A 24,120-nucleotide genomic window follows, 5' to 3' on the forward strand; every position below is an offset into this window, starting at 1 on the left:
CTGTGTGGTGTTTTCGTACTTGTCTGTAGCGTCTTATCACCTTATCTTTACCTCCACTACAAACGTGTCAATAATGTGCTCCTGGGGGAGGAACCAGTGAGCTACTTCCTCTTCATCCATCACCGGGGCGAGATGGAACTGCTTCAGGTAAGTGTTGGTCAAGTCTCGAACGGCCCGGATATCTCGCGGTTCCATCGGTCTCAGGCCTGAAGTCTTGGTAGCCTTGTTGCAGTGAAAACAAAACAAAGCAGGAAGTTGAGCTCTAAGCGGAACGGAAGGCCAGCGGCCTCAGCACCACCTGGGAGCTCGTCAGAGCTGCAGAATCGTGGCTCCCTCTCAACCTACGAAGTCAGAACCAGCAGTTTACCAAGACTCCCCCCGTGATCTGTCTACACATGAAAGCTTGAAAAGTGCTGAGTTAGAATATACGTTAGACAACGTGTTGTACCCTCTATCCGTGGGCCGGTCTGGGGTCAGTGCTGCCCCAACAAAGTCAGAGGGCGCACCAGTCTATGTAACAAAGCCAAGCGTGTTAACAGCCCCCACCACGGGGTGGAACACTCTGAGCGTGTGTTCTGGAAGGATGTGCTTTAAACTGCCCTGTCAGACATGGTGAGAATGCAGGTGAAGACAGCTCAGAGTTCAGTGGCCCGTGAAGAGGCTGTAGCTATCTTGTTCTTGTGAGCGACAAAAATGAAATTAAAGTAAATGGTACTGGTCAGAACGGGAAAGGCGAGCATTTTAACAGCCAAGTATTTTCTAAAGGTGCATGGCTGGCTGCCAAGTACCGGCCCTGACTTCCCCGGCTACTTTTCATTAAAAAAGGTGATGAGAACAGGCATTCAGAGTCATCATTCCTGAGCATCACGATTTCTGCGGTATTCTATTAGGAACAGAATTAACCTAAAGGTCAGGACAGGTCCCCATTTGGATTTGTTCCACCGTGTCCTCAAAAGAGCTCCAGACGTCACTTAGCTCCCTAGGAACTGCCCAAACAGGACATGTGAGTCAAGAAGTGAGAAAACCCACCACAAGGGCTTGTTTGTACAAAACACTAAAAACTTCGCAATACAATTTCATCTTTCCAGTTAGCTTGATTTTTCCCCAGAAACAGTGAATGATACATTTTAAGCGATAAGTAACTCGTATATAAATACTTCTACTCTACCTTTTCTAAGTTATTTTTAAATGCTTTAAAATTAAATTCTGCCTTTAAAAATAGATCACGACAGCTCCCACATGCCCCCAGACTTGGAGCAGAGCAGAAGCCTAAGGCGGGAAATAGGTTTCATCCTGAGTGCTGGCTCTGAGCCATCTTAGTGGCTGTGCTGAGGTCTCTAGGGATCCGGGACAAAAGAATGCTGACTGATCACTCACCAGTGGGGGCTGGGACCGGGGTTGAGAGATTTGTTCTTTGTATTTACAGACCCAAATGTCCTGACTCTGCGCCATTCTGTGATGACTTACGTAATCTATAAAAATGTAGTAATGCAGCTAAAAGAGTTGAGTAGTCCACATCGAGAGAAGGTGAGCCCTGAACATTTAATAGAGAACCCGCACTTCTAGCCTTTCTGTGGGTCACAAAGCCAAAGCACGAGAAATCCCCAGGCCCTGGCTTCCATCCAAGGCCTAACCCTTCAAGCAAGAAGGGTAATAACAGCCCAAATATGTGCCGAATAAATGAATGAATGAATGAATGAATGAATGAATTCCTATGTTTTGAACCGCATTTACACAGTACGGTACGGTGAAGGCTGCACGTAGGGCAAAAAGTCACTGTCAGCTCTGTAAAGATGACATTTCTTGAGCCTGGCACTTAGGTGTAAGCCAGGCATAAAATTCTTTTTCTCGTTTCCCCTGAGCCAAATTTAGTGTTTGGTAGCGTTTCTATACTGCAAATTCACAGCAAGATGGAACCTACGTGATTTCCAAATACTGGAATATGTAACAAACACACGGTTCTAAATGTTAACAGGAAAGACCGAACTCTATACACAGAAAGAATGTATTTAAAAAGTCATTTACAAAGATGATTTTCTGCTATGAGGATGACCTCAATAAAGCCTTAAGTAGACTTGCTCAATAGTAAACTGCTTTTCCTTTGTTACCGGTTCAGGAACAACAACATCAAGCAATTAGATTCATCAGTGCACCTGTTAGGAGGACATTCAGAAATGAAAAGCAAGCTTCCCAACTTCTTTCTAGACCAAAACACTCTTCTGCCGCACAATTCTCCCTCACTGAATATTTATACTGCAAAATCACTAAAATCAACATCTTTTGCCCAGCAGACACCCTTAAAGCAGCAGTTCCCGAATATTTTTGTCTGAGACCCCTTTACCCTCTTAAACCCTGAGTATTCCCAAGGAGTTCTGCGTATGTGGGTTACCTCCACCTGCACCTATCGTATTAGAAATTAAAACCGAGAAAATTTTAAAACAAAAAAATACAGGAGCACACATTCCATAAGGCCTCTGGTAGATGTCACAATACATTTGTAGGGTAATTAAAGCAAAAAATACATTTTATGCTTCACTGTTTTTAAAAAATAGTGTTGATGTCATAAACCCCAACCCCTGGAATGGACTGGACTTGAGGACTTCTCAGGGGTTCCAGGACCAACTCAGAACTGCTATGTCAGGTCTCCGAAGGTCAGAGTAATGGGTAGTCTAAGTGGGAGATGGAAAACTCTGTGAACAGTAGGTTTGGGCAAACAGGCAGAGAGAAAGTATGCACTGGGCAATTTATAAGCCCTTCAAGGGCTTTTTAACAGAAGCTTTTATTATTTTTTTTAAAGAGAACATCAGACTGTACCAGCTATTTAAAAAAAATGCAAGATCCCAGAAAACAGGAGAAGAATGTTTACTTTTGCTGACTCACAATGGCCATGCGTCTCGGGGCCTAAATGTGCTTCTTTCTAATATCGTGAAGTCACACACTCTTCAAAAAAAATGTACAGAAGTATGAAATACATTTTAAAATGCAAAATAAACCCTCCAATTATAGCTGCGGTCTTCAGAAAGAGGTGGGGAGAATGTTAAGCCTAGATTAAAAACAAAACAAAAAAAAAGGTAAGTTTTGGCATAACCCAAAAAAGAAAGGTGGTTTCCAAAGAATTCCAAAAAAACAAAAGGACATTTCCAGTGACTGAGAAAGCCTTACATTTCATACGCAAACTCTATTATCTCAGCCAGACTCACTTTCCCAGGGTCCAACTAGCAGGCATGACTCGTTGGGACTCTCTGTACATTAAAATATGTGTAAAATCTGCTTATCAGTGCACAGGGGAAACAAGCTCAGAGGTCTATTTAAAAACAGAAGCCGTGTTGTTCTCTGTCAAACTCTGTGGCATAAACTGTCTTAGAGCCAAGATTCCAGAGTAGAGATGTAAGCAGAGATTATGGGGATTTGATTTAAAAAGCAGCAGTAGGACACTAATCACTAAAAAAAGCATCTACTGCAACTAAATGTAGAAAGAACACCATGTGTCTTAGCATGTCTTCACCAGCACGTCCTTCCTGCAACACCGTGGAAGGACCCCAGGAGAAGAATCGGACTCTGGCGTTTTGCCGACTTTAAATTCCTTTGCCTTTAAGAGCACTGACAAAAAAAAAAAAAAATCCAACTTTGTTTGAAAATGCTCAACGGCAAATGAAACACGAACCAATGTTTACAAGGTAGGGAAAGGCATTAGTCTTGGGAAGACCTCAGCATTGCAGATAGCAGAGGCTGGGGGCGTGGGCCCCAGGTGGTTCTCTCCTAACTAGAAGACGGCAATTCTGACAATTCTGGGCAGAGCAATTTCACTGCTCTGTTCCGTGAAATGGGGAGAATGCCCTGCCCTCCTAGGACTGTTCCGATTAATAGTTGAGACTCTGGATGTTCAGCGTCTAGCACAACGCTGGCCATAATAATGCTAACTCTACAGTCAGAAGTCCACAAACAAGACCTACAGCAGGCACTGCAAGCAGAAGCAGTCATGATGAATCAGATGAGACCGACCCAGAGAGCAAAAGTTGTACGCAGTAAGGTTCTTCTTCTTTATGCTTAAGGGTACAAAAATGTTCTTAAATCACCCGCCTGGGCCCCTATGCAGGGAGGACATGGTCTCACACATGCTGCGTTGTCCAGCTGCTTTTTTTTTTTTTTTAAAGATTCTATTTTTAAGTTATCTCTACACCCACCATGGGGCTCAAACTCACAACCCTGAGGTCAAGAGTCACATGCTCTACTGCTGAGCCAGCCAGGTGCCCCTGCACGTCCAGCTTCTAACTCAAGGGGCAGACTCCCAGATGACTTGGTGGGTGCCTTCTGATTTTTTTTTTTTAAGCTTTTATTTATTTATTTGACAGAGAGAGAGGGAGACAGCCAGCGAGAGAGGGAACACAAGCAGGCGGAGTGGGAGTGGGAGAAGCAGGCTTCCTGCCAAGCAGGGAGCCCGATGCGGGGCTCGATCCCAGGACTCTGGAATCACGCCCTGGGCTGAAGGCAGACGCTTACCGACTAAGCCACCCAGGCGCCCTGCCTTCTGATTTTCTAATATCTGTACTCTCATCTCTTCTACCCTCTCTTTTTCTTCACTTCTTCATTATTTTACTCATTTTTCTCTCCTTCCCTAGCATTTAAAAGCAGGGAGGGATACTAGAACAAGCCAGGGGGCACTACTGGGACACTGACGATCACGCTTTCCTGTGTTCACCTCTGCTCTAGTGACCGAGTGGTGACACACCCAGTGGGACTGGGACATGCTGCCCCCCTGGGGGTGTGTGAGAGGTGACGGCAGGAGCAAAGGGATCTAACAGGCGAAACGTGGATGTCCGGGGCGTGCATTCCTAGTCCCCCATTTATGAGTGACAGGCCTGTGTCTAAGTGTCAAACTGCACGAGCCCCAATCTCTTCATCTGCAAAATGCAGACAGGACACCAGCTTCAAAAGGTTGTTGCGAGAATAACCTGAATATATATATATACACATGACAGCACTCTGTAAACTTCACCTTAATGGGTGGGGGAAAAGACTCCCAATGCCAGAGCAGTGGTTTATTACCAGCTTGTTCACACTGTTACCTGAGTTGATTGATTTTTGTGTAAAAACATAAAGGATGAGGGACGAAAGTCAAAAATACTCCCAGCAACTCAAATTCTGATCACCCTGAATAAACCAATGACAGGTATTAAAACTCCTCCTTCATCCCATTTTAGGCAACCTACATGCAAGTGGGCGCTTTCCTTACACACGAGCTCGATGGCTTCAGGCTCAAGAAACTGAACTTCAGGGGCGCCTGGGTGGCACAGCGGTTAAGCGTCTGCCTTCGGCTCAGGGCGTGATCCCGGCGTTCTGGGATCGAGCCCCACATCAGGCTCTTCAGCTATGAGCCTGCTTCTCCCTCTCCCACTCCCCCTGCTTGTGTTCCCTCTCTCGCTGGCTGTCTCTATCTCTGTCGAATAAGTAAATAAAATCTTTAAAAAAAAAAAAAAAAAAGAAACTGAACTTCAGGGAGACCACAGGAGAAGAGTGTTAGCCCCGAGTGAAAAAAGTCGGCATGCCTGAAGTTTTTAATTTCCGCTCCTGGATGGCAAAGTCTTCAACCGCTGGCAAGGAGGAGGCTGAGAGAGGACGGGCCTGTAGGGGGCGCGTCTCACGGTAGCTGTGTCCTGTGCCTCTACGTGACCCTGTCCCTCTCGGGTCACTCTTAGTCTTGGCCCCTAGCGTCAAAAGAATCCTGGCCAGTCAGTATTCAGTGTCACGTTGCTAGTGTGACTTCTCTGAATGTCTTCCGTGCACACATCTCCACACGCCTACTTTCCCGTCAGCCACTCCAGCATGAGGGGCCGGCTCCCCCTCCCCGGGTCGTGTGGACCCTCCCCTGCCATATTGCCTGTGGTGTTTATTTTCCTCTCTTCTGGCCTGTGTTTCCCCTCCCTCCTTGGCCTCAGAGGCAGTGGGTTCATTAGTCTGAGCTCCACTGTCTGCAACAACAGTTAAGACCGAAGGGAAGAACAGGCCTTCCGATCCCTCTGCTAGATTACAAAGCTCCAGAATGATGATCCTGATATCTCCCACATCTGGTTTCCCTCGTCTCCACTTTTCTCCTCATGAAATTCTGCCTAAGGTCAGAAATCAGTTGATTCCTGTCTGTCATCAGAAAAAAATACATCAATTCACGTAGCTACTCACACGTACTCAGTAAACACACAACTGGCCGAAAGACAAAAGGAAATGGAGTCCACTGCACTGAGAAAGGGCACTGCAGGCGAAACCCTGCCCATGTTCAAGAGGAACATGGCGACATTCCACGGGAATCCCTCAATCAAGTTACGATAGTCACAAAACTACTCTCTAACAACCCAAGAGAAAGAACAGCTCTGGTGAAATGAAAACGTCAAATGAAAGATCCCATCTGTGGCAGACAGATTCTAAGATGGCCCCCGATGATGCCAACTCCTGGCACTCACGACCTTGCACTCTCCTGAGTGTGGGTGGAACCTGGGACTTCTTCTAACCAGTGAAATATACAGCATCAGTGACTGGATGTCACTTGCAAGCACTGATTACGTAAGGTTCTAACTTCCACCTTGCTAGCCAGCTCTCTCTGCAGACTCACTCCCTCACTGGCTTTGATGAAGCAAGCTGCCATGTTGTCACAGCTGCTGCCCTATGGGGAATCTCACCTGTGGAAGAACTGACGGAGGCCTCAGGCCGACAGTCAGCAAGGAATTAACACCCTCGGTCCAACAGCCAACATAAACTCAGGCCTGCTAACAGCCATGTGAGTTGGAGGTGGGCCCACCTCCAGTCAAGTGTTCAGATGAGACCCAGCCCCAGTGGATACCTTGATGGCAACTTCATGAAAGACCCTGAGGCAGAGCCCCCAGGCAAGCTGGGCTTTGATTCCTGCCCCACAGAACCCAGGAGATAATAAATGTGTGTTTTAAGCTGCTAAATTTATGGTAATCTATCACAACACCAATAGATAACTAACACACCATCCAAGCCCCAAATAAAGGCAATGCTGGTAAGCACATGTAACTTTTCCTCTATTGAGACAACTTACAATGTTGGGAATTTGCTAGCTTAAAAAGTTACTTTTTTGAGGGGGCACCTCGGTGGCTCAGTCAGCTAAGTGTCTGCCTTCGGCTCAGGTCATGATCTCAGGGTCCTGGAATTGAGCCCTGCGTTGGGCTCCCTGCTCAGCAGGGAGTCTGCTTTGCACTCTCTCTCTCTCTGCCCCTCCCCTCCACTCATGCTTTCTCTCTCAATCTCTCTAATAAATAAATAAAATCTTAAAATATATATCTATTTTTAAGATTTTATTTATTTATTTAAGAGAGGGCATGGTGGGGCAGAGGGAGACTCTTTCAAGCAGGCTCCCCACTGAGCACAGAGCCCAATGCAGGGCTTGATCCCACGACCCTGAGATAATGACCTGAGCTGAAACCAAGAGCCAGACACTTGACCAACTGAGCCACCCAGGCTCCCCTAAAAAGATGATAATTTGATGAGACATTATTTCCTCCCCTTGGTTTCTCCTCTAAGCCTTATTCCCTACTTCCTTTGTGTTAAAATAGCATCAGAAGCTTCAAGGTTTCTTCCTTCTTACGTAACAAATGGTAAATACTCAAAATTTCAAAACTTACATGTTTTGAGTTCAATCCCATCCAACCATGAACTGAAGACTTAAAAAGCCTTTAAAAAAAAACCACCTGGTATTTTCAAAGGAGCTCCCCTATTTTTCCTAGCCCAGAGTTCCAAAAAGCTACATATTCACATTCTCAAACACATGAGCTGGTTTTTAAGACTCTTGCAAATAACTCTTTCCTACATTAAAAGCTTTAGCTAAGGTCATAGCTTCAAAAACCTGCAGAACATTCTTACTTACGTCCGGAAGTCTGTAGAGCTTCATAGTTCTCTGTAAAGTCATATTTCTACTCAAGTGAGAAAATTTCACTTCTACCAGTTTTCTGGGGTTTAGTGATCGATGCCAGTATCTGGAAGACAATGAAGGTTTTAAAACCTGACTGGTGTCTGACCCTACCAGTTTTTACTCTTGGTCTCAGCTCAGCCGTTACAGAAGCATTTAATGGACACTCGGGATGCCCCAGTGCGGAGCTGGAGGCTGGCCCTCTTCTTGTGTAAGTACAGCTGTTTTACATCTAAAATACGTCCTTGCTTTCCTAGTTACGTTCCTTTGTAGTCTGTGACCTTCCGTCTCTTTCAGTAAAGAGCAATCATAAAATTGCAAAATCAAGTTAAAACATGCCCGGTCTGCAAGTATTTAATGACCACTGCAGGTTCTACAGAAAGCAAACCAAAAAGTGTAAAAACATGAAAACAGCTCCCCTAAATTAGTAGCTGTCGCTTTTATATAACGCACACCAAAGAAAACAACTTTTGGAAAAACTACCTTGCATTGCTTAAGTGATTGCAGTTTAGGTACTAGGATGATTTGTATTAAAACATGCCTGTAAAGTCTTTTTTGTTCAGGTTATTCATGAATAACGTCTTCTACGTTTAGCGAGAAAGTTCCCTCTTATTTGAGGCAAAAATAGTCTAGAGAGGTAAACTCTGAGGCTTTATGAACAGGTGTGTCCAGAGACAAATCCGATAAACCATTTTCTCCCTGGATTAACCTCTGAAAGCTTGATAAGAACAGATGAAGTCATAAAAACAGAGCTTAAGCCTTTTCTTACTCTCAGCAAACAAGTTTGTTTGGGCTTCTCAACTGGTGCCTATCAAGTATTTGGAATCATTGACTGACAGCCAGGGCAGAGCCTGGTATCAACCTGAGTGTGTGGAGGGAAAGAAAATGCTAGCAGGCTGGATGTTTCAAGATCACAATGCCCCGGGTTCCGAGGCAGCGCTGCTCTTTCCAGTGGAAGAGACACAGAAATTCAGAACCAGCATCATTAGCAGGAAAACGTTAAAAACTCTTTATCACCAGGTGGTTTGACGGCAAACTGGAAAGAACACTGATCACAGCGGTTCTTGGCTGGAAAGAACACTGATCACAGCGGTTCTTGGGTCTGGTCTTCCCCTCTGCTACCGTACCAACTGCATAATAACAGGTAAGCCCACATCCCCGAGTCACACGTGAGAGTAACTGGCAGCAACACAGCAGGGGGGCCAGACTCCAGGTGAGTGTGAGGTGCTGATACCTGCAGGTGGCCACCGGCTTAGGAAGAACCACTCCAGCGGTATAGACGGCCTGAAAAATCCCTTCCAGGTTCACTCTTCTGGTTATTTCTCGAATTAACACTGGGGCTACCCGTTTTGATCTCAATTTCTTATGAACACAAAGAAAGTTGATTTCTACCATCTTCTTCACACTATGAAAGAGAAAGATGTAAAAAATCGGAGGGAACATAAGATGAAAACATTTTTAAAAAGAAGACAACACCCATGACATTTCAAAGACTAAGAAACTGAAAGGACCCCCCTTTCAACACAGTGTTTAAGAACAATCGCCCATCATTTAGACATTTCACAAATTCAGATGGATACGCTAGTCCCCAAATCCCCTGCCAAAATGATTTTAACTCTAGGCCATGGAGACCCAAACCCCCTTGTCCTAAATAAATTTAAGATTTTAATTTTTTTCTCAAGTTTTCATTTTAGAAAATGGGTAAAATGTGCCTCAAAGTTTCCACGTCTGTTATTTTCTGTCATGTATGCAATTAGGACAATAACTGGGTCCCCCAGCTGCACAATCTGGTAAGATGTTGCTTTGGAGTAGAATGTGATTCCTAAGATCCTGAGAGGTGCTTTGACCAGATGAGCGCTGGTGTTTTTTTAGGCCATAGTAAACCTTCCAGAACTTCGAAGCCTGTTCCCTGCTCTGGTTCTAGATACGCAGGCACTCCATGTGCCATGGAGACTCCTTGACATCAAATGCTTTTTAGCAGCAAACAAACTAACCCAACACACTGCAAGATAAACAGCCCTACTATGCATTAGATCTCTGGGTTTCTGGGCGAGAGATCCTGAGCAAAAATGCAACATAGCTATCCTAAGGATAGAAAGATTTTTTGAAAATCTCTCTCTCCTAAAATCTTTTAAGGTAATTTTTTCTCCAGAAATAAATCTGAAATACCTATTTATAGCTTTCTTTATTCTGATACCTACATATCTACATGTATATGTATATACACATAAAATGTGTCGGTGTGTGTGTGCACTGATGAGATTGAGAGAGACAGCGCTGTCCTTTTTTGCTGTCTGCAGTCCAATTTTTTTTTTTTAATAAATCAACTTTACTTGTTAGAGCAGTTTTAGATTTAGCAAAACCGAGCAGAAAGTAGAGTTCCCGTAGACCCCCGCCCTCACCCACCCACAACCTCCCCCACGATCAACAATGTGCATAAGTAACTTTTAAAAGCCTATTGTAACTGCAATTTTTGGAAAAGTAACACATCAAAACCGACATGGACAAGCTTTAATGGGTACCTGTCATAAATCCGAATGTTTGCTGGGATGGCACTTATGAACCCCACCAGTTTTTTGTTCGAAGACACTCTGACCCCACAGTGCCACTGAAGGAGCCAGCCTGGGGGACGCAGAGCCCTGAAGTCAATGCAGGCAAAGAAAACAGGCGCCGGTTAGTGTCCAGGAACCCAGGGAGAGACCGAGACACGCTGCCCCGACTGCCCGTGCCCGGGATGCCCCCAGCGGCCGGCCAGACTCACCACAGCAGGAACTCAGGAGAGTAGTCGAACCGGAACACGCTCTCCTCATCTTCCACGTAATTCTCGTTTAACAGTGTGTACAGCTCCTTGAGCTACAAGACCAAGCCAGTGTCCTAGCTGTGGTGCTCGCAACCCCCCCCGGAAGCAATGTGCGCAAGGGCACGTGCTGAACCCAAGAGTGTTACTCACCACGTCGGCGTTACCCAAATCTAGGGTGTCCCACATAAAACCCTGTGGCAGGGAATAGGGCTCCTGACGCACGTTGTCTTTATCTGCTTCAATCGCCCCGTGAGAGGTTATGACTTCATCTGGGGAAGGGCAGAGGAGAAAAAAGACAAAAAGACAGAATATTCAATGACAAAGTATTCTGATGATCCAAAATGGTCCGTCACAGAAAATGAAATCATCTCTAGGGGACTTGGGTTTCATATCACCTTTGAAAATATGCTATTGTTTCAGTTACTTGTGGAGTGAAACAGGGTGGGCAGGCGTGGAGAAGAGCTGCCATCTCACCAAGTAAATAGAAGGATCAATCCTTTCTCATGCAATGACAAGGTGCATATTATGACATGACAGTGACTTCTCAGCCTCAACCCCTAGATGACAGATCCATTGCACTGCACCACAGTGGACAGCTTAGGTCCGATGACGGCCTGGAGATGGTGTCTTCTTACTCTGCATTTCAAAAACCTGGGTGGCGGGGGAGTGACCTCTGACCCCTCCCGGCAATACCTACGACTAATTTCGGGACTACTGGCAGTGCAGCTGAGGTCACCCATGTCTCCAGTCATTTCCACAAAGGTGCCCTTTTCCAGTTCCTCCCCCACAGCTTCCCAGTGTGGCTGGGATAGAACCCAGTCCCCTACGTGTGGCTGATGCCCACCTGGCCTTGCTCTCCAGCTTCACCCACGCTGACTCCCCTCAGGCGTCTGGGGTTTCCCTCTGCTCTCACAGCCCTTCCCCAGCTCTCCGCGTGGGGGGCCGCTTGAGTGTTTGCAGATATAAGCTTACACATCACTTTCCCGCGGCATCTTTCCCCGACTAAAGCTTTTTCCTACCTGGAGGATGGCCTCCCTCCACCCCCACCGGGCCGCCATTTTTATCCTACTTTCCCATCACTGTTTCCCTGTCATGTTCCCCACTGCCTGGCACCGAACGGTAGACACTTAATACTGATCTGCTATTACTCAGCCATAAAAAAGAACGCAATCTTGCTGTTGGTATCCTTGAAGGCGTAGGTGAAGTGAATTAGGTTAGAGAGAGAAAGATAAATACTGTATGATTTCACTTACATGTGGAATCTAAAAAATAACTGAATTCCTAGACAAGAGAGAACAGTCTGGTGGTTGGCAGGGGTGGTGGGTGTGGGTGTGAAATGGGCAAAGGGGGTCAAAACACACAAACTTCCAGTTATAAAGCAAGTAAGTTCTGGGGACATAAGGCACAGCACGCTGATTACAGTTAATAACACTGCATTGCATATTTGAAAGTTGCTAACACGGTAGATCTCCAAAGTCCTTATTACAAGAAAAAAGTTCTATGAGTTGATGTGGTGAGGGATGGTAACCAGACCTCCCGTGGGGGCCATCTCACAATGCACACAAACATCCTATTGGTATGTCCGACACCTGAGATTAATACAGTGCTGTGGGTCAATTACACCTCAAAGAAGAAATAAATAAATAAACAGAACCAGAAGAAAAAAAAGAAACCGGTACCTGCTGAATAAATGACCCTCGGGTACAGGCTCTGGCATCACCTTTTTACAGGTGGAAGCCACCAGGTCTGTGCCAGCTCCACGGGGTCTCGTCCTTTCCAGCCCGACTTAGTCCCACTGCGGCACCAGCTCACCCCCGTGGAATCCCTTAGGCTTCGTCAAGTCAGCCTGAGGGGCCAGATTCTCAGCGGCTCCCTGAGAGTCCCTCTAGGATGTCTGCTTAGAGCTTGGCGACCCACCCAACACTGGAGACAGCCTCAGGCTGACTCTGCCCCCTCCAAACTTTAATGTTGCCTTAACTCAGGGGCAAACTGGGTGTTCAAGGAACTGGGGGAATCCTGCAGGGATTTAGGGGAAGGGCCAAAATGTGGTGCACCCCGGCTATCTTCCCAAAGATGTATGCTGGTGTTGGAGGCGGCTTGCTTGTCCCCAGCGCCGTGACCTAAAAGCCACCAGCAGTCTGCCAAGCAGCATTCAGCTAAACCCAATACATCCGGATCCGTAAACCCACATCCCTTTGCTAATGGTCACTCAATTCAACGGCATTTAAAATCCTGGAAATTCATTCTAGAGAGCCTTCCTCCATGACCAAACACATGTATTTCTAGAGCCTGAGGGAAAAGACAAGTGAGGAGAATCGCTCTCCTTGATCTTTCACGCTCCCTGGCCCGTGCTTTTTCCAGATGCGTGGGGTGGACACGCCTGAGAGAGGAGCGGGAACTTCAGAAAGGTTGAAAAACATTATATGAGGGCACAGACAAGGATTTTTCCCGCATTTTTATGCGATGAAACAGATAATTTGTACATAACTGGACTATGAAGAGATCTGTATGACAACCCTTTATCTTACACAGATCCTGGAACCCGAACAATCAAGAAAGAAGAACAGAGAAGTAATTATAATCTATTTTCAGAGGAGGATAAAAGAAAGCAGTAGGTTTAGCTTTTAATAGTCATATAAACATTTTTAGCGCATTTATATCATCACCTTTTCTATTGTGAAAAAGGAAGAGTTAAACGATGTTTATGTTATTTCAGGAGGGGAGAGTCTGCGTGGACCGTGAGGGAGCAGGCCCAGCGCTGAGGGGAGAGGCCTGTTGTCGAGATGCCCACGAGCCGAGGCGTCTCTGGAGCGCCCCTGAGGGGCCCGGGTCCCTAACTGTACCACGGGGTTCTTGGCTGGCAGTAACTGACGGCGGTGAGTGTGCAGGAGCCTATTGAAAAGCAGCACGAAATTGCCCATTTCAGGAAGATTTAGTAGGGGAAGTAACCTGTGTCTTTTGCAATAAGGGAGATGTGAGAGCTAAAATTTATGTATAGGAAAAACAAGTCCATGAAGTTCAGGACCAAAACAGGTAACACACTAATGTCTCAAGTGGGAGAAATTGGATTTCTTTTTTTTTTAATAGGAAAAGGAATCAGACTCTAAAATTGTGTCTACTGAAAGCCAATGTCACTACCCAATATTTATATTTTAAGGAGAAAAACAGGACTTTTGTGTACGTTGTTCATCTGTGGCATAAAACAAATCATGGAAGTCCAGTCAAGTTTCTTTTGTGGTTTTGTTTGTTTGTTTGTTTGTTGTTAACCCAGCTGTTTTTGGGGAGGGCGGGGAGCGAGAAGAAAGGCAGAAAAGCTTACTTAATTTGGGTACTGGCTGTGTGTCCCAAAACTGGTATCTGTGTTTGGCAGCCACATCGATGCTCCTGGCAGGGCCCTGGCACGCGGACAACAGCTCCATCGCTCTCTGGATATCCTGCAACTTCTGCATTGGAATGGTGGGATTCTAGAACAGCAAAGACACACAGACACAAAAAATGAGGAAGCTGCCACCGTTCCCAAACCTGGGGCAGACACACGTGCCATCTGCCTTGGTGACTACAACACCAAACCCCAACCATCTTCCTCTAAGCCTGGTCAGGGCCTCAGGCTCAAGGATGCTACCGTATTCAAATAAAGGAAACACAGTTATGTTAAAGGTAACAACAGCTCAGTAGTTTTAATGGGGCTTTGACAGTTTTGGGAAATCTGAAGTAAAGCCGACCACCCCTGGCTTCAGGGTCCCCTCTATCTGCAAGGGGGGGACCCACACATATCTGGGCAGAGCAGCAGAAAGGAGGGACATGCACGCACGCGTTACTACCACGCAGCAGCCCGTCAGGAACATCCTCAGTTTCACTGTTGGGGTTTATGCCCTGGAGTAGCAATGTGGGGACAAAGGAAATAACTGCTAGAATGGAAACCAGGCAGATGAGGGAAATTTTAGAAGAAAGAAAGAACGAAAGAATGAAAGAAAAGAAAAGAAAGAAAAAGAAAGAAAAGGAAGAAAAAAAAGAAAGANGCACTCACTATGTCCAGGGGGTCACAGAATAGATGGTGGAATTTGGGAGATTTTCTTTTTTTTTTTGCTAAGACATAGAAGGAAGAGTTTAAGTTTCAAACAAGGGAAGAGGTCTCCGTTCTGTCCAAAGGAAAAAGCAAGGGAAAGAGAGTGTGAATCTGCAAAAAGTAAGTAAATAGAGAGAGGTGTGCAAAAGCAAATACATGTACAGGGGAGGGGAGGGGAGGGGAGGGGAAGGGAAGGGAAGGGAAAGGAGGGGAACGGAAGAAAGGTGAATTGAGTGCAGAGCTGGAAAGGAAGTTAACCAAGAAAGGAAATCTCTAAGTATGCCTTCCACCAGGACCACACCCTGTCCTCGCCCAGCTCCCATACTCCTCCAGAGACAAACCCTCCAACGAAAAGAAGCAGTTTCTTCTGTGAGTTTAGATCTTTGGCAACCACAGCCTGTTTTCCCCAACCCAAGTGTGGGAAACTAACTTTTTAAAGTAAAACATATTCTCAGTCTGGAAAATTGACAATACGTTTCAAATCTCAAGTTCCTTCCTCGAAGCCAATATTCCTCTTATCTCTGAAGGTTCCCCAGCTCTTTTTTTGGAAAGTCCCTCTGATAATGTAATCCCCCCACAAAAAGTGAGCCTATACTTTCCACTTAGGGCTGAATGGGTAATTCACGGAGTTATTTTTCAGTATGAGAAATTAATTAGTTTTAGAATTCTGATGCCACACAAAGAATGTTCTTCACTGTAGTTCAGAAGTGGTTAACAAGAATCTCAGAGCCCTTTGATTTTCCTGTGTGTCAACACACCGTGGGCACCAAGGAAAGCGACCAACAACCCTCGCTGGTTTATTAATAGTGGCTCTGCACTTCTGGTCAACCTTGAATCTGACGTCTGTGGTCAGGAGCCGGTCTTTAACTTGGGAAGCTTTACCTATGGGATACTACAAAACAGGGTTTATTTAATACAGACCTCCCTGTGTTTGCTTTATCATTGGGTTTGCTTAGGATTCTTGCTCTGGTCTCTTTTGAACCTCCAACATAGAGTAACTGATTTCCTGCAAGATGAAATTTACATCCGTTTGAACCCCTAACAAGGCAATCTATTAGACCTACAACTTAAACAGCACTCTGAGCACACCATATTTCTACTAATAATGCCTGAACATGACTCATTTATCCTTAAAAAGGCAAATTTGAACCTACAATGCCTGCACTGCATTTGTCATGGGAATTTTTCTTTCCTAATTCTGGAGTTAAATTCTCGATCACTAATAAACCAAACTCAAGCTATTTGGCAGCAAACATGAATCAGCACCTTTGTTCCAAAGGAGCCAACGATTTCCCAACTCCTTGAAGACAGACCTCAGAGTGGTTTCAACCCTACCTAATTAGCCTCGTCAAGTTGACTAGCAGTCTTTATATAAAATGACCATTCATGAAATATTTATATCTGAATGCTCACTATTTTTTTTTTTTAAGATTTTATTTATGTGACAGAGAGACAGCCAGCGAGAGAGGGAACACAGCGGGGGAGTGGGAGAGGAAGAAGCAGGCTCCCAGCGGAGGAGCCTGGAATGCCGCGATCACGCCCTGAGCCGAAGGCAGACGCTTAACGACTGCGCTACCCAGGCGCCCCTGAATGCTCACTATTTTAAGCGCTTTCTTAAAGTGGATACAAGTAAGCCCAATTTTCAAATCCACGGCAATAGAGCAGCAAGGAAAATTCAGCTACGATACATTCTTAAACCTATTCATTCACTTTCCACAGCAGCACTGCCTGGGGAGAAATGAATTACTGTTAGGGAAGGTGAGAGCGTGGATCAGCCCCACGTTAGTTTCCCACTACCATACCCCGAAGTCAGGCACACCTCTTTTCCTCCGTGGAAATACTAAGCTCCAACTGTACTCTTTACCCGTTACTTTCTAAATTTAATATCTTGGAACAATGTCTAAGTCCTCCACCACTAGGAGTCTATAAAGAATCCAGACAAATATCATCTTATTCTGGTTCTTGGGTGCAGAACAGAATATTTTCTACACACAATCCTCTGTAATTTACAGTGTTATTTAGAGCGAGCATCTAGTGTAAGGGAAAGAAGCTCCAGGTTTAAAAAATGTAATGAAGGCCCACGTTAACACAATTCTGATTTATTCTCAATTAAAAAAGAAAATAACTTCTCTACCATACGGTGCTAGCCATTCCTCTTGGCTAGCTCCAGTTTCTCATAAGTGACCAGAAGTAAGGGAAGGGCTCAAAACACTGGGGTACAAACTGACGGTGATGGCAGAAGCAAGACAGAAGGTCAGCACTGCATAGAAGTGACACAGCATTGATCTGATGAAGTGACACTGAGAAATGGGAAAAATGCCTTGAGAGTTGATGGTGTACCTTACTTATGTGAATGGCCTCGGGAAGTAGGTCCGGTGGATAAGAGTATTTGTTACCTGAGAGTTGAGCTGAAAAGCGAGGGGGGAACGCCCTATTTTCTTCTCACCCCACACAGGCAGTCGGGGAAAACTGGGCAAAGTAAGTATCCTCTCAGGGACCCCTCGTCCTTGCGTGTCAAACAGTTAACACCAACAAAAACTGCCTGCAAGACCCGCTTCACGTGATACAGTGTCAACTGTGTGCAAGAAAAAAAAATTTCAGCCCCACGAAACTTGCATAATGGTAACAGCTGCCATATGTATAGTGCTTTAGACTATCAGGACCATTTAACAGACAGGATCTCCTAAGAGCCCTGTGAGCTGGGGCAGAAGGCATCACCACCACATCGCGGGTGAGGAAAGGGGCTCGTGGAGGGCGGCACCCGCACAGCTCATGAGCTACGGGGCCGGGACCGAGCCCAGGTGCCCCGGTGTACTCCTGAGCTCCTTGGCCGCACCACGACCCCCGGGACAAGTGACCTGGAGCTGTGACCATCAAAATCATCCGAGGTTCGTCATACTTTGCCCTGTGAGGTTCCTGCACCGAGGGGGCTCTGCGCTCCCCCGTGGCAGGCACACAAGACCCGTGTTCCCAGCCAGGGTGACTGGGGTCGGCCGCCCAGGCGGGGGTGCCTGCCATGGGCACCACCAGGGCCCCACGAGGCCCGCCATCCACCCACCCTGGGCTCTGCTGGACACAACTGCTGGCTGGGTCTGGAAGGATGGGTGTTTCTCCGGCGGGGACGTCAAGAGCTACTTCCCGCCCTCGGCAATGGGACGTAAGAGTGGCCACTGAAGCCCACTGGTGGGATTCAAAGTCACAAGACTTACCCGTGGCTGCTCCCGTGGGAATATGCTGCCAGATGGTGTGGTGCTATGCAGGTAATTAGACAGACACCCAGAAAAATTAAAATGTGAATATCTTCTGAACTAAAAGTAATGAAATGTTAAGCGTAACTTCAAAACAACAACAACAAAACACACCTAAGAAGCTCACACTGAGACCGACTTCTATCACCACAATCTACATACTAATTTGCTCTGAGAATATGGAAAAATGCAAGTCATATCCACACACACACAAAAACGCAGTCTGTGCTTCTTAGTTATTTAGGTACAAGGACAGTGTCAGGAAGGCCGTAAACGCCCGCTGGGGGGGAGCGCTCTCCAGCACGCGGTCAGGCAAAGCCCCAGGTACGCCTCCGCTCCTGCGGGGCGCTGAGCCGAGCCGAACAATCCCTCTCTCACATGCAGGAGGAACCACAGAGGCTAAAATAAAACAGGGGTCTCACTTTGGAAGGCTGCTGGATTTTAATCTCCTGGGAATCAGAGGCCGAGTCTGACTTGGTGCCTCCGGAGTTCGGTTTCTCCTTTTTTCTCTTCTGTTTCTTCTTTTTCTTTTTGGCACCCATATCCCCTCCAGGACTTCTGTTAGGAAATTCACAGAGGGTAAAACAACAACAAAGAAATCATTATACAAAATTAATCACTGAGAAGAATGCAAATTATACCCAGGAGGGAAAAAAAATAAAACTAGGTTAAGATGCCTGATATTGTGATTTATCAGAAACATATATATTTGATCAATCAGACGACCTATTATATAGCTCTCATACATATTTCCTAAGTGACAAGAGCTTAAAAACGTCTCTTACGTTATGTTAATAAGGTGACTTTCGGAAAGTGCCTAAGGATGGGGGTTGGTTGCCAGGCGTGCCAACCATGTGATCAGAGGGTTGGAACTTCCAATCCTAGCCCCCAACTTCCAGGGAGGAGAGGACAGCAGGATGGGCAGTGATTTAATCAGTTGTGCCTATGTAATGAAGCCTCTATAAAAACCCAGAAAAACAGGGGTCGGAGAGCTTTTGGGTTGGTGAACACGGGGAGAGTCGGGGAGTGGTGCGCCCGGAGAGCATGGAACTCCTCGCCCTTTCCCCACACCTTTGCATTTCTTCCACCTGGCCGTTCCCCAGTCCTATCCTTTTATGATGAACCAGTCATCCAGTAAATAAAATGTTTCTAACACTTCTGTGAGCTGTTCCAGCAAATCAACCGAATCTGAGCAAGGGGTCTTGGGAACCTCTGATTTACAGCTGGTCGATCAGAAGTACAGGTGACAGCTTGGGTTTGCGACTGGCGTCTGAAGTGGGGGGCAGCGTGGGGTGGGAGCAGTCCTGTAGGACCGGAACCCCACCCGGGGGAATCTGATGCTACCTCCGGGCGGACTGCATCAGAATGGAGTTAAATGAGAAGTCTGCTGGTGTCCTGTGGGAAGCCCACCCTGCACACGCACATGATGGGATTAGATCCAGAAACTCAAAATAGGATGTGAAGTGGGAAATAAAATTTAGATGAGAAGTTAACAGGACAAGGAACTCGGAAGAATTATTAGTCTACAATGAGTCACACTGCAGGTGCTTAGACAGCATTCGAGCAGGAAAACTGTAGCTAGAAACCATATTTTATAATGGAAGTCAAGTAGCCTTCACATTAACCACGGCTCCGCTAACCTGCTTTTTAGGCAGCCTTCTAAGGGAGAGATGCGTGTTGTAAAAAATTCCATTATAAACATCTCTTGGGTACGACAAACCACAAATCTCAACACAATAGAACCAAAGAAACTGCTTCTCTGCAGAAGGGGAAATCTTCCTTGGTAAATCATTTAACAAGAAGAATTAACAATAAAAAATTCTACGTGAAAAAAATGTTCACCGGTAAAACATTTGTCTGGAACTCTTGTCATCTTATGGCCATCACCCCTGAAACAGCGAAAGAGACACCAGGAGATTTGCAATTTCCAGTTACTTGGGTCTACGCTACCACGGTGTTCCTAGAACGTACGTTAAAATTCAGAGATTGCTGAGATTGCTACTGCATTACTGCCTGGATGTAGGGAAAAGTGATGGAAACAATCAGTTCCATTCTGTTGCCCTCAATGAACTGTATCTGCTGCTACCTTCTTTCTCTCCTGCCTCATCATCAAATATATCTGCATCATACAAGACACAAATGTCACTGATACATATATATTAACAGCCTTGGAACACTGTCCCTCAGAGGCAACCAATGGTTTTTCTGGTACATATTCTTCCAAAATTCTCTTTCTTCTCTAAGCATGCCTTCATTTTCACTGTGAATAAGTTTTAAACAAAAACTGAATCTTAAACATACCATTTGCCAACTTGCTTTTTTTCTCCTTCCACTTAACAATGTGTCTTGGACGGCTTCCCATGACGGGAAATAGTGAGCTACCTCATTTCTTTTCAGCAGCTAGAGAGCATTCCGTTGTGTAAACATATCATATTTAACCATCCCTATGTTAAAAAATGCTGCTGCAGGGACGCCTGGGTGGCTGAGCCGGTTAAGCATCTGCCTTCGGCTCAGGTCATGATTCCACGGTCCTGGGATGGAGCTCCCTGCTCAGTGGGGAGTTGGCTTCTCTCCCTCCCCCCGACCCCCCATTTGTACTCTCTCAAATAAATAAATAAAATCTTTTTTAAAAAATGCTGTAAAAAAAAAAATTCTGGTACTTACATCTTTATGCATTCATGCCAGTATGTCCAAAGGTGGAAATGCCAGGTCAAAGGGCATGCACGTTTTTACTTTCAGTAGATAATTAAGATTTAGTAGATAATTAAGACTGTACCAATATCCACTCCACCAACAGTAAATCAGTTTCTGGTTCTGCATGTAAGGAGCTTAGAAATCACCACTCCATCCTAACAGACTGAAAAACCAACAATTCCTCGGTTTCATGGGAAAGGCAAGGACACAGGACAAACTAAGACTGGCACCAAGACCAGCCAGACAGGTGAATGAATACAGGGCATTGCAGCTTCCTGGAGCAAAGCCTCAGGAATGCAAACCTCCATGCAGCCGTGCTCAGGCAAGAAAACCAGAGGTGTCCAGTGCTGGGGCCTGTGTGTGGACCAGGGGGACCCAGTCCCAGGGGCCTCCCACACTTCCATGAGTTTTACCTCCAGGAGCAGTCAGGTTCCCAGAGCAAATAGCAGACAGAAATTCCCCCATGCTTCCATCAGTGGGAGGGGAAGAGGGACCCCCTTCTGAAACGAGCCAGAGCACTCCGTTCTCAACAAGGCCAGTCCCCAGAAGAAACTAGTCAACCAGAGCCTAACTCACGTGGGGGAATATCCAAACCCAGCCCACTGTGACATCCTCTTCCACATAAGAGAGGAGGAAAGAATGGAGGGAAACATGAGCGAGTTCAGAGCCCAGAGGCACAGGATCACTAAGGACTGGCAGGGGCCCAAACGCAGGACAGCAGAACCCCCAAGGCCCTCACCTCTCCCCACCGCGCTACTGAAGGCCGGGCTACAGCAGTGCCTCTTACCCAGTACCTCACGTCTGGCTAGCCAGAAAAAATTGTAAAGTATACTTAGTGGCCAAAAACACAGTAGGAAAAAAGACCAAGCACCAGAATCAGACAGGGCAGAGATGCTGCAATTATCAAACCAAGAATTTAAAACAGCTATGATTAATATGGAACAAAGTAGACAGCATGAAAGGGCAGACAACATTAACAGAGAAACAGAAAACCTAAGAAAGAACCAGAAAGAAATGACAGAAATAAAGGACAGTAGTACAATAAATAAAAGACAATTAGTAGACTGAGCACAGCTGAGGAAAGAATCTCTGAGCTTGAAGATGCAGCAACAGAAACCTTAACAGAAACCTCCAAAAGTGGGGCGTCTGGGTGGCTCGGTCAGTTAAGCATCCATCTCTTGACTGTGGCTCAGGTCATCATCTCAGGGTTGCGGGATCGAACCACTCAGGGTTGTGGGATCGAACCACTCGCTGGGCTCCCCCCATCTGCACTCTTGCACGCAAGCATACACGCTCTCAAAAAAAAAAAAAAAAGTCTCCAAAAGTGAACAGCTAAGAGAACAATGACTGATGAAGCGGAACAGAACATCCAAAGGCTGTGGGACACCTGCAAAAGGTGTAACACATGTGTGATGGGAATACCAGAAGGAGAAGAAGGAAAGGAGGAACATAAAAAATAATTGGAATGATCACGACTGAGAATTTCCCCCAATGAATGTCAGACACCAAACCACAGATCCAGGAAGCCCAGAGAACGCCAAGCAAGATACGTGCCAAGAAACACTACGCCTCAGCACTGGCATATCCTTTTCAAACTACAGAAAATCAAAGATTAAAAAAAAAAAATCCCCAAAGAAGCCAGGGGCAAAATTTGCTTTTCCTATAAAGGAACAAAGAACAGTCATGAGAGTCAATGAGAATGTCAATTTCCCAACTTCTCTGCCAATACCAAAATAGAAACATTCTTTTTCATCTTGGACAGTCTTTTTTTTTTTTTTAAGATTTTATCTATTTATTTGAGAGAGAGAGAAAGTGCACAAGCAGGAAGGTGGGGCAGCAGCAGACTCCCCACTAAGCAGGGAACCTGATTCAGGGTTTGACCCCAGAACCCTGAGATCATGACCTGAGCCAAAGGCAGATGCTTAACCGACTGAGCCACCCAGGTGCCCCTCATTTCTGACAGATTTATAGGTAGAAAAGTCTTATTGCAGATTTAATTTTTCTTTATTTAATCAGGAGCAAGGCTATACATCTTTCCATATGTTTACTGACCACTTATATTTTTCCATGAATTGCTCATTCATATCCTTTTTCTGTTACCCATCTCTTAAAAACATTGATTTGTCAGTGGCCTTTGTAAAAGCATGGATGGAACCTACCAGTTGTTCAGTATTTTTACTTTGGGTACTTTCATTTCATTCAATCCTTGCAACAGCTCTATGAGATACCACTTTATGTCTGTAGTACATTGCCTAGGCTGTAGTGTATTACTTAGATTGCAAATACTTTACCTGGTTTATTTTTCACAGTATCTTTTCCTATACAGACATTTGGTGGAGCCTAATATTTAAGAAATTTTCCCTTGTGGCTTCTGGGCTTTTAAATCTTGCTTAGAAAGACCATGCCTATTGCAAAACTACATAAACATCCTTCCTTCTATGCTTTTCCTCTGCTAACTTTGTGACTTTTGGAAAATAGTATTTAGCTTCCTAATTCATCTGGAATAAAAGGTGTACAATGTGAAGTGCCTATGCCTCTACTTTTCAAAAATACACAGTAAATACAAGTAACATCACTTGTTCTTACTGGGATCACACTGCACTGCCCAAAGACCGACGAGCAAATATTATGAGAGAGGCAGATCTGCCTACAATAATTACTGGATGCAATCACATGGTGATTGTGGCCGGACACCATTCCAGGTGCAAGCAGTTTCAAGACAGGTCTGAAAAATTCTTTGATGCTTCTCTCAACACGAGGTGGGCTCTAGTCCCCGCCGCTTCAATCTGGGCAGTCTTGTTACCTGCTCTTTATGCAGCAGAAGTGACCCCAATGTGATTCTGGAACCTTGGTCACAAAAGGCCATGCAGTTTCCACCTGGCTCCCTCAGGATGCTCATTCTGGGGCAGCCAGGAGCCACGGAAGAGGCCGGAGTGCCCTGAGACCACCGGGCCAGCAGACAGCACACCTAACTCACAGCAGCACCAGCAACGGCTGTGGGAGGGAGCCCAGCTGGACAACCAGCTCCGTTGAGCCTGCACCTGCACAAAGGCCCTAAGAGAGAACCTGCCTTTCCAACTTCTTACCCACGGAATCTGCAAGCGTCACAAAGTGACCGCTGTTTTAGGTCACCAGCTCTGTGACCAATAAAAACTGGATCAGAAATTTGGTGCCTGACACTGGAGGCCACTCTAATAAAACCCTAAAGCACAAGGCAGCTGCTCCAAGGCCTGGGGAAAAGGCGGGTAGGAGACTTAACCTGTGTGGGGCTCCAAGAAAAACAGACACGGTGTTTCACGTCATGATTATTTCAGGGAGTGCTTCATCTTCAAATAGGAACCTAAATGCAGAAGGGAGACTCGTGCTGCATACTAGAGGAGGAACGCGTATA

The 24,120-nt window shown here is 45.7% G+C and overlaps 1 protein-coding gene across 2 annotated transcripts in view; it reads right to left on the bottom strand.

The window, feature by feature from the left end:
• NMT2 (N-myristoyltransferase 2) overlaps nt 1–18,613 on the bottom strand; it is a 31,806-nt gene extending 13,193 nt beyond the window's left edge. For both annotated transcript variants that reach the window (XM_034643853.1, XM_034643854.1), the window contains exons 1-8: nt 18,458–18,613; nt 14,041–14,185; nt 10,872–10,990; nt 10,683–10,774; nt 10,444–10,560; nt 9,156–9,326; nt 7,880–7,988; nt 52–222 (exon numbers count right to left, since the gene is read on the bottom strand). In XM_034643853.1, coding sequence (XP_034499744.1) covers nt 52–222; nt 7,880–7,988; nt 9,156–9,326; nt 10,444–10,560; nt 10,683–10,774; nt 10,872–10,990; nt 14,041–14,185; nt 18,458–18,577 — 1,044 coding nt within the window. In that variant the 5' untranslated portion in view covers nt 18,578–18,613. The remainder of the gene's footprint in view (nt 1–51; nt 223–7,879; nt 7,989–9,155; nt 9,327–10,443; nt 10,561–10,682; nt 10,775–10,871; nt 10,991–14,040; nt 14,186–18,457) is intronic.
• Between the last annotated feature and the right edge of the window lie 5,507 nt (nt 18,614–24,120).

This window comes from Ailuropoda melanoleuca, chromosome 15, assembly GCF_002007445.2.
Source record: "Ailuropoda melanoleuca isolate Jingjing chromosome 15, ASM200744v2, whole genome shotgun sequence".
NCBI lineage: Eukaryota > Metazoa > Chordata > Mammalia > Carnivora > Ursidae > Ailuropoda > Ailuropoda melanoleuca.